Genomic DNA, 10,167 nt, shown 5'->3' on the forward strand with positions numbered 1-10,167 from the left:
GTGCTCACGCTGTATGTACAGTGTGCACCCTGTGTACCGTGTGTCCCGTGTGCTCACGCTGTATGTACCGTGTGCACCCTGTGTATAGTGTGTACCGTGTGTTCAGGCTGTACCGTGTGTGTACCCCGTGTTCGGGCTGTTCCCTTTGCACATCCGTCATTACCGCACCATGGAACCGTGCCCGCGCTCCGTGTGTCCATCCCCATCTGTCACAGTCATCACCTCATCAGCCCTCATCAATCATTCACTGCATAATTACCTAATTACCTATCTTAATGACCTAATTAATTGCCAATACCCACTATCATTCGTAATTAATTCGGAATTAATAGCAGCCGAATTAATAATTAATTGTCCCTTATTAACACATTAAATATGACGTAGTAAATAACTAATCATCACCTCATTATTGATATATTAATAAATAAGAAATAACGTCATTTACCAATTAATTAATGGAAGAATTAATGACCTAATAATTGTCTGGAAATGGCCACTTTGTCATTTTGTTTAATTAACGACTAAATTAGAGATCTAGCTTATTAATCACCTAAGCAATAAAATACCTACTGAAATAATGAGGAATTATTTATTAGAGACTGATTAATTATTAATTAGGAAAATAGAAATTGCCTTCAAATCAGTTATTAATAACCTCATGAAGGGTTAATTACCTGGCCAATTATTAATTACCTAATTAGAAAATTAATTTCATAATTATTGCTGCTTAATTATTAATTAGCTAATTACATCATTAATTATTTAATTAGTTACATTGCTAATTAATATTATTGAGCTGCGGTAATGTAATTAGCTAATTACATAATATGTGAATAATTAATAATTATTTAATACATAATTAGCTATTTACATAGGTGATTAATTAATTACTGTATTATTTTTTACATAATTGTGTACTTGATTAATTAAGCAATTATATGAGTAACAAAATATATAATAAATAATTAAGGTATAAATTAGTTAATTAATAATGGAAGTCTAATTTCATAATAGTGCAATTATTTAATTAGCTAATTACAAAATTATTCTATAATTAAATAATTAGCCAATAATATAATAAAGAATTATATAATATTAATGAGCACTTAGTTAGGTAATCAATCACATAGAAATGTAATTACATAATTACCAGGTTACATAACATGTCATTACTTAATGAGCTAATTAAATAATTATATCATTAATAATTAATTACATGATTAACTAATTTTTATATGAAATAATTATGTGATTAATAAGCTCATTAATCACATAGAAATGTCATTATATAATTAGCTAATCAAATAATATATACCTAATTACTTAATTGGCTGTTTATGTAATTATGTAGTTAAGTAGTAATTGATTACCAATTAATAATCACCTAATTATCAATAATATTTCCTTAATTATATAAATAATCATTAAATTCTCAGCAGTTAGCTAATTAGGCCTTAGGTAATTACCTCATTAATTACCCACATGATTCTCTAATTAATATCTAATTAATAAAGTGATTAACATATTAGTTAGAAAAACTTCTAATTAATTAAAGACATTAATTAATAACAATTGATTTATTAATAATAAGGTGGTTTATTAATAGCTATAATAAATAATAAATATATAACAATTAATATAAAATTATTGTATTTATGGTATTAATAAAATTAATAATATGTGTAATTAATAATTATTAATTGCTAGTTAATATTTACCAGACTAATTAATAATTACCTAGTTAATTATTGATTGATGTATTACTAATTAGCTAATTATTAAATCATGCCTAATTAATAATTAATTACCTCAATAATATTTAATTAATTACCTATTTAATGCATAATTAACAATAATTATTTATCTACTCGCCGATTGCCTCATTAACAAGTAATTACCGAATTACGTATTTTACTAATTACCCAATTAGCCTATTAATTCATTAATTACCAACTTATTCAATAGTTAATGATTAATTCATCAATATTTTGGTATTGAATTGTCATTTAGTTAATTAGATAATTAGTAAGGCATGCCGGTAATTAATTCATTCATTATTAGGTATTAATTTGTTAAATAATTAATAATTAGCCAGCTAATTACAATTACCTAGTTATTAATAATTTTCTGCATTATTATATAATAATTTTCTGTAATATTAATAATAATCTATATAATTAATTATTACAGGTAAAATAGCAATAATTGCTAATTACCTTAATAATGGGTCATTCATTAATCACGTACCTAAATATATCCCAATGACGTAATTACCTAATTAAATAATTACCTAGTTAGTTATCTAGTTATTGATGAATTCTTGAATTATAAAATTACCTAATGAATAATTAATTATCAGTCATACTAATAGCATGGCAACATAACAATAGATAGTATTAACTATTATTAGTTATGAATTATATTTAATAAGTACAACTCCTTACTGAAAACTTAATAAATAATTATTTCTATAGTAATTATAATATAGATATAAAATAATCTATTTATTAATAACTGTCCATAATTAATGAAATTAATATTACATCCATAATTACTCATTATAATGACTGGATCACTTTGAACTTTTATTCTTTCATTCTTTTACCTTTTTTATTTTTTTAGGCCCTTTTATTTTATTTTATTTTATTTTATTTTATTTTATTTTATTTTATATTTTATTTTATTTATTTTATTTTTATTTCCTATTCCGTGCCGTGCCTGTGCTCCCGGTGCAGTTCGCGCTGTGCTCCACCAGGTGGCGCTGCAGGCCGCGGAATGCGCGGGGACACCGCGAGTGTCACCCATGGGCACCCGCGTGTGTCACCCCATGAACGGGGACAGCCGTGTGTGTCACTCACCTGTGTCACCCGTGTGTGTCACCCCATGAACGGGGACACCCGTGTGTGTCACTCACCTGTGTCACCTGTGTGTGTGACCCCATGAACGGGGACACCCGTGTGTGTCACTCACCTGTGTCACCCGTGTGTGTGACCCCATGAACGGGGACACCTGTGTGTGCCACTCACCTGTGTCACCCGTGTGTGTGACCCCATGGACACCCCTGTGTGTCACTCACCTGGGACACCCATTTGTGTCACCCCATGGGACACCCATTTGTGTCACCACCCCCCCAGGACACTCCTTTGTGTCACCTCCCAGGACACACTTGGGGACACAAGGCACACATTTATGTCCCCTCCCCAGGACACATTTGGGGACATGGGACACTTGTTTGTGTCACCCCCAGGGCCACCCTTGGGGACATGGGCCACTCCTTTGTGTCGCTCCCCAGGACACGCTCAGGGACACGGGACACTCCCTTGTGTCACCTCCCTGGGACATGCATGGGGACAGGACACAGGTTTGTGTCACCTCCCCGGGACACAGGCTTGTGTCACCCCCAGGGACCATTCCTATGGAGGTGACACAAACCTGTGTCCCAGGGTGGTGACACAAACCTGTGTCCCCCTGTCCCTGACCATGTCCCAGGTCGGTGACACAAACCTGTGTCCCCTGTCCCTGACCATGTCCCAGGAAAGGGCTTGGATCTCCAAGGATGGACCAAATGCCCCAAATTCTCCATCCCAACCCTTGGTGGATTTGGACTTTTGCATTTGTTATTTCTTGCATTTATTATTTTTATTTTTATTATTTTTATTTTTATTATTTTTATTATTTTTATTTTCATTCCTACCAAGACTCACTCGACGAGTAACTCACAGGACAAGGGCCAGGGCAGGGGAAGGGGGAGTTGGAGGTGGTTTCTCAGTTTATTCCATGTTAATGCTGACAGTTTATTCCATGTTAATGCTGCCCGGGAAAAGGAAGAACAAGGAGGATTCGGTGTCTGAGCCGCCCAGCTCGAAGCCTTTACCCTCCCAAGGACAGCAACCAAGGCGTTTCTGCTGCTCCGAGCAGGGAGTGCCTCCCCTTGCTCGAGTGCCCTCCCAGGCTGGGTTTGCTGGAGGAATTCGGGATCATTTCCAGGGAAATGGGAAATATCCGCTAGGAAGGCTTGAGGCTTTCCTTGCATTTCTTATTTCTCACACAGCCCCAGCGCAGTCATCACCCCCGATATTTTCCTGCAGATAAATTTGCAGCTCCTGAGGCATGAATGAAATCCCATTTTTCCGCAGGAATTACCGCAGGAATTGCTGGCAGGTTTAATCCGGACCGTTTTAGGCCTGGTTTAGGCGGGGCAGGCCGGGCTGACAGGCGCTGCCTCCCGGTTCCACCCGTGGTTTTCCTGCGGTAATTGGCGTCTCTGTGAGTTTCTCATGTTCCACAGCGGTACTGCCGCATTCTCCATGCCAGCCAGCGGAAAATGCCGTGCGAAACCGGGCACCGACAAGGAGCAGCCCGGGCAGGTGGCGATGTCACACCGCGGAAGGGAAGGGATGGGAAGGGCTGCCCGACCCGAGGGAGGACGGAAAAATCCAATGTGGAGTCACTCCACAGCTGGGAATTGTGTGAATGCTGCGGGAATGAGATTCCAGCTGATTTCGGAGCGGGGAAGGGACAGGGCAGCCCCGCCTTGGGCTGCAGATCCCCGGGAGTGACACCGGGCCCGGGCTCTGGATCAAACCCGCCTGGAGCTGCAGATCCCCGGGAGGGACACCGGGCCCGGGCTCTGGATCAAACCCGCCTGGAGCTGCAGATCCCCGGGAGGGACACCGGGCCCGGGCTCTGGATCAAACCCGCCTGGAGCTGCAGATCCCCGGGAGTGACACCGGGCCCGGGCTCTGGATCAAACCCGCCTGGAGCTGCAGATCCCCGGGAGGGACACCGGGCCCGGGCTCTGGATCAAACCCGCTGGGTTTTATTTCGGAGCTGGGAAGGGACAGGGCAGCCCCGCCTGGAGCTGCAGATCCCTGAGAGGGACACCGGGCCCGGGCTCGGGATCAAACCCGCCTGGAGCTGCAGATCCCTGAGAGGGACACCAGGCCCGAGCTCTGGATCAAACCCGCTGGGTTTTATTTCGGAGCGGGGAAGGGACAGGGCAGCCCCGCCTGGAGCCGCAGATCCCCGGGAGGGACACCGAGCCCGGGCTCCGCATCAAACCAGCGGGGCAGCCCCGCCTTCGGCTGCAGATCCCCGGGAGGGACACCGGGCCCGGAGGGCTGGAGAGGAGACCCGCTTAGCAGCAATTCCCGTGCTCTGAAAGGATGGGGGTTGCAATTCCCGTGCTGTGGAAGGATGGGGGTTGCAATTCCCGTGCTCTGGAAGGATGGGCGTTGCAATTCCCGTGCTGTGGAAGGGTGGGGGTTGCAATTCCCGTGCTCTGGAAGGATGGGGGTTTCTCTCCCATCGCGGAGCGTGCCGTCCATCAGCCCGAATCGCTCAGCCAGCATCTGCTCCCCGCGCTGCCGCAGCCCCGCACGGAGCCCCGGGAAGGGAGCCCGGGATGCGCCGCACACCCAGAGGTGGCAGGGCCCGGTTACTCTGAAATTCCACACCTGCAGCAATTGGAAGCAAACACCTTTTCCAGCAGGAATAAAAGCGCGCCCATTACAGAGGCGTTTTATGGGCGCAGCTGCGGCCAGAGCCGTTCCACCACCATCTGTTACTGCAGGCGGGAATTCCGCTGCTGGGGAGCGCTGCTCACGCCGGGACGCGGGGGGCGCACCTGCAGCGGAGCCGCGGCGCGGTTTCCCGGCTGCGCCCCGTGCCCTCGGAGCACCCCGCGGCGGTGCCAGCTGGGGGCTGGCACGGCTGGGCGCCGCGGGAAATGCCAGCCTGCCCGCGCTGCCATCGCTAGGCAACGGCTCCGTGGCGCTCTGCGCGCCCGCGCTTGGCACCTCCCTGCCTGCCTGCCTCCCACCGTGTTCCTGCGCGCAGCAAAGCCCCGCTTCTATCTTGGGCTGCCGGTGCGCTGGCACCGAGCGGGCGGTGACACGGGGACCCCGCGCCTGGAGCTCCTCGGCCGAGCCCGGGCCAAAAAAAAAAAAGTTGGGGAGGGTTTTTTGGTTTTTTTTTTTTTCTTTTTGTCACATCCCAACTGGGAGGCGCTGAAAGAAACAAACACTTTTAATGGAGCATATGCGGGCGCCCGAGAAGGAGAAGCCTCACAATGCATCTGCTGCGGGACCAGAAGGCTCCGCCGAGGTGTGAAGTGGGAGGAGAAAAATTGCGAGTGGATGATGCCAGAGAAGATTGCAGAAATATTAAGCAGAAGGAACGTAAACACGTGGAGCTGGGAGGGCTGGCACAAAGAGCCCCGGGCGCTGCTGGCCATGCCAGGAGCCTTTCCTCGGTGTCCCTGCCATGGCACGCGTGGCACACCAGGACCCCACAGCCCCTTACAGGCCCCATGGCCCCCAGCTCCAGCACCCCACCCGAGGAATATTTCCCATTCCAGAGGTGCCTTTGTGCCCTTGGAGCTGGGAGCGGGACCTGGAGCCCTCAGTTCTCCCGAATCAGGGAATATTTTCCATTTCCAGAGGTGCCTTTGTGCCCTCGGAGCTGGGAGCAGGACCTGGAGCCCTCAGTTGTCCCGAACCAGGGAATATTTTCCATTTCAGAGCTGCCTTTGCTCCCCTCTGCCCCGGCAGCAGCACACGGCAGGTCCGGGATGTCCTCTCGGCTCCCCGGGGCCCAGCGGCTGCGGCTTGGCCCGCGCATCTGCCGAGGCGGCCGGGGGACACTTTAATGAATTAATGAATTCTCTGACCTTTGCTGCAGCTGCCAGGCGGCCCGAGGGGACCCTGCTCTGCCTGGGACGTGCGGCTCCCGAATCCCTGGCCAGGCAGGGAAAGGCAGCAGCAGCTTCCCAAATGCTCCCTGGCCAGCACGGGGTATTTTCAGTGACCCCCCGGTAACTGGGATAAACATTCTCATACTGAACTCTGTGAAAAGTGCACATTAAATGGCTCTACCACACGTATTTTGTGTATTGATTAGTGCTGTATTACTATTTTAATAATATCATCAATGGAGGCCTGTAGCTAAAAGGTGACTTTTGTAGTTCGAGTAAGAGCTATGTCAGTGGGATTTTTAAAGAAAGGGATGAGGCACTCGCACCAGAGAGCAGCCCCGGGACACCTGAATCTTTCCTTAGAGAAAAGGAATTTATTGCCCATTATCGGAAGAAAGGAGCTCCTTCCCGCCTCGAGGGCGCTGTCAGGACTGGGAGGAAGAAGCTGAGGATGCCCAGACAGAATCCAGTGTTTGAATGGAATATGAGATGTATGAATGTGCAACAGGCTGTTATTTTTAAGGGTTCATCCTCTGTTAATTCCGGGCTCGTGCTGCCCAGAAAAGGCACCCAGACTGTCTGTAACTCTTTATTGTCTCACATTGTTCAAATTCAAATTGTCCAGATTGTTGTTACTCCAATTGTATTCCTACATTTCTAACCATGTGATTACCGTGGAACTGTCACCATTTAAGAGCGGGCGAGTGGCGTTTCCACGAGGGGCTGCAGTGCTCCGCAGGGCCAGGAAAGGTTCGCAGCCCCGGGCAGGACGCACCCATCCCGTGTCCCCTCCCCAGGCTGCCGTGCCGCAGGCGCACCGGGCAGCCCCGCAGCGCCGCCCCGCAGCAATAACAGGCGAGGCTGGAGCTGTGTCCCGCTAATCGAGGCTCATTAGCGGCGCCGGCAGCGAGCGGCCCCAATTCCTCTAATGCCCATCGAGCGCGGCGCCTGCAGCACCTGCCGGGGAGCCGGGGGCGGCAATGCCCGGCCCGCAGCCTCAGCAGCCTCAGCCCGGGGGCACACGCGGATCAGGGCGGGCCGAGCCGTGCCCTGCCCGGGCCCGGGAGGATGGAGCAATTCCCAAAGCCATTCCTAAAGCAGCCCGTGTGCCATCCGCTAAATGCCTCCTTTATCCCGTGCACACGATCCTTCCGTGGGAATCGCTATGGGAGCGGGAATGCTGGGGATGCTGCGGAAAGAGCAAAGGGAGCGGGAATGATCCAGCCCTGGATCCACGGGAAATGATCCAGGGGAATGATCCAGCCCTGGATCCACGGGAAATGATCCAGCCCTGGATCCAGGGGAATGGCTCCAGGGGAAATGATCCAGCCCTGGATCCACAGGAAATGATCCAGGGAAATGATCCAGCCCTGGATCCACGGGAAATGATCCAGCCCTGGATCCAGGGGAAATGATCCAGGGGAAATGATCCAGCCTGGATCCATGGGAATGATCCAGCCTGGATCCATGGGATCTGCTCCAGGGGAAATGATCCAGGCCTGGATCCACGGGAACGGCTCCAGGGGAAATGATCCAGCCCTGGATCCACGGGATCTGCTCCAGGGGAAATGATCCAGCCCTGGCTCCCAAATTTCTATAACTTTATACCATCTCTACCATTATCTATAATGTGGTGTAAATCTATCACTTCATACAATTTCTATATCACTTTATACAATCTCTACCATTAGCTATAATGTGTAAATCTATCACTTTATACAATTTCTATCACTTTATACAATCTCTACCATTAGCTATAATAGAGGTGCCTCATTACCCCTATATAAACACCACAATTTTATCAATTCCGAACTCTTTGATTCCAGCTGCTGCTCTCCCAGAGTTCTCCATTTGGAACAACTCCAGGCACTGAGGAGCCTTTGGAACATCTCCCCCCACTGTGCCACACCTGATAAATCCATATTTTAAAGAGCCACTGACGATTTTGGGGGCTCAGAGGCTCCCAAACACCTCCTGCACTTTCCAGAATCATCTCCTGGGAGCGTGTTACAGAAATGCCCTTGAGAAATCTGATTTTAGGCGCACACGTACAAATATTTTGCTTTTCTCCCGTTCCCCTCGGCGACACAGACAGACGAACCCAGGGGTGGGAGCAGACATGGGACAGGCCTGGAGCCTGTGAGCGCCGGGATGCCGGGAGGATTTCCAGCCCCAGGGATGAGTGCGAACAAAGCAGGCGATCACACCGCGGTGAGGCGTTGGTGCGGAGCTGGGAGGCTCTGGAATGGGTGTGCGCACAGCAGGGCGCAGCCGGAGCGGTCGCTCTCACCCGGGGCCGGGCCTGGGCAGGGAAGGAGCTGCCCCGGCCCCGCAGCCACGGCGCTGTCCCAGCAGCTGTTTGCCGCCTCCTCCCCGCAGCTATCGGCGGCATTAGTGCTGCTTGGCCTGCTCGGCGCACGAGGAGCGGCTGTGTAATTGCATTACCCACGCTCCGCTCGCTGCCTCCCTCCCTCCCGCGCTCATTTCCAGCCGTGGCCCCGTTCCAGGTAGGAAGCCGCACACCTGGCAGCACCTTCAGCTCTCTCAGAGGAAACCGCTGCCTTCCCAGCCCATCTGGGACCGCTCCCAGGGCGCACCGAGCCCCTGCGCGCCGCCTGCTGCACCTCGGGGCTCTGTGCTGGGTGAAAACTGAGGGATTTCTGCTGGAAGTAGTCCTGGCAATGGGCAGGAAAGAACCGCGTGCCCCTCGGGGTGAGGCACACCTCGGCCACCCCCCAAATGCACAAAGATTCAGAGTGTTCCGAACTCGCCCCCACACTTCCTGACTGACTCTCCCTGATCAAACCAGCTCTGTTTCACAGCTCCATCCCAGGAAACCCGGGCTTTGCCTCCCTCAGGACCGTAACGAAAGAAACAAGCGAGTCTCAGTGCCGGGAAGCAGCCCCAGCACCGTGTAAGTTCCCCAGGGATGCTGCTCAAGGCACAGCTCTGGTCTGGGATCCCAGAGACTGCGAGGCCCTTACCCACAGCAAGCGCACGGCCTCGCTGCCACCCCGTGCCATGGACCCGGGCAAGGTGCCGGATTTGGGGGTGCAGAGCCCCCTCGGCTGGCACAGAGCCCCCCTTGCCCAGCCTGGCAGCAGGAAGGAGCCGCAGAGCCCCGGGGCAGCTCCCGGCTGAGCCCAAACCAGGCGGCTTAAGAGAGGCCTTGGATCTCCCTTTGGAGCGGGATTAGAGGCTGTTTGTCCTCCAGGCCCACACCAGGAGCAGCCAACTTTAAATCCCCTCCAGGGCCTTGTTATCCTCTTTTCTGAGACTCATCCCATCGGATGTGCAGCCTCTCCTGAGCCCCTTCAGCTGCCCGAGGTGGGGCAGGGAAACCGCCCCTGCCTGTCCTGGTTATGTGGGGAGGCTGGACAAGCTCTCCACAGCCTGGATCTGCTTCCACAGGAGCCACGCCAATTAACAGCTCCCCAGCAGCCACATTCCCTGGAGCAGTTTCAAAACATCAG

General features: G+C 49.7%; 1 protein-coding gene across 7 annotated transcripts in view; it reads right to left on the minus strand.

Moving 5' to 3' along the window:
* Positions 1 to 4,717: 4,717 nt before the first annotated feature.
* Positions 4,718 to 10,167, minus strand: part of LOC143696599 (uncharacterized) — a 54,887-nt gene continuing 49,437 nt past the window's right edge. For 3 of the 7 annotated variants that reach the window (XM_077193182.1, XM_077193183.1, XM_077193179.1), the window contains one exon: positions 4,718 to 7,883. In XM_077193182.1, the coding sequence (XP_077049297.1) occupies positions 7,858 to 7,883 (26 nt within the window). In that variant the 3' untranslated portion in view covers positions 4,718 to 7,857. The other 4 variants (XM_077193181.1, XM_077193180.1, XM_077193177.1 and 1 more) reach the window with 2 other exon arrangements.

This window comes from Agelaius phoeniceus, chromosome W, assembly GCF_051311805.1.
Source record: "Agelaius phoeniceus isolate bAgePho1 chromosome W, bAgePho1.hap1, whole genome shotgun sequence".
Taxonomy (NCBI): domain Eukaryota; kingdom Metazoa; phylum Chordata; class Aves; order Passeriformes; family Icteridae; genus Agelaius; species Agelaius phoeniceus.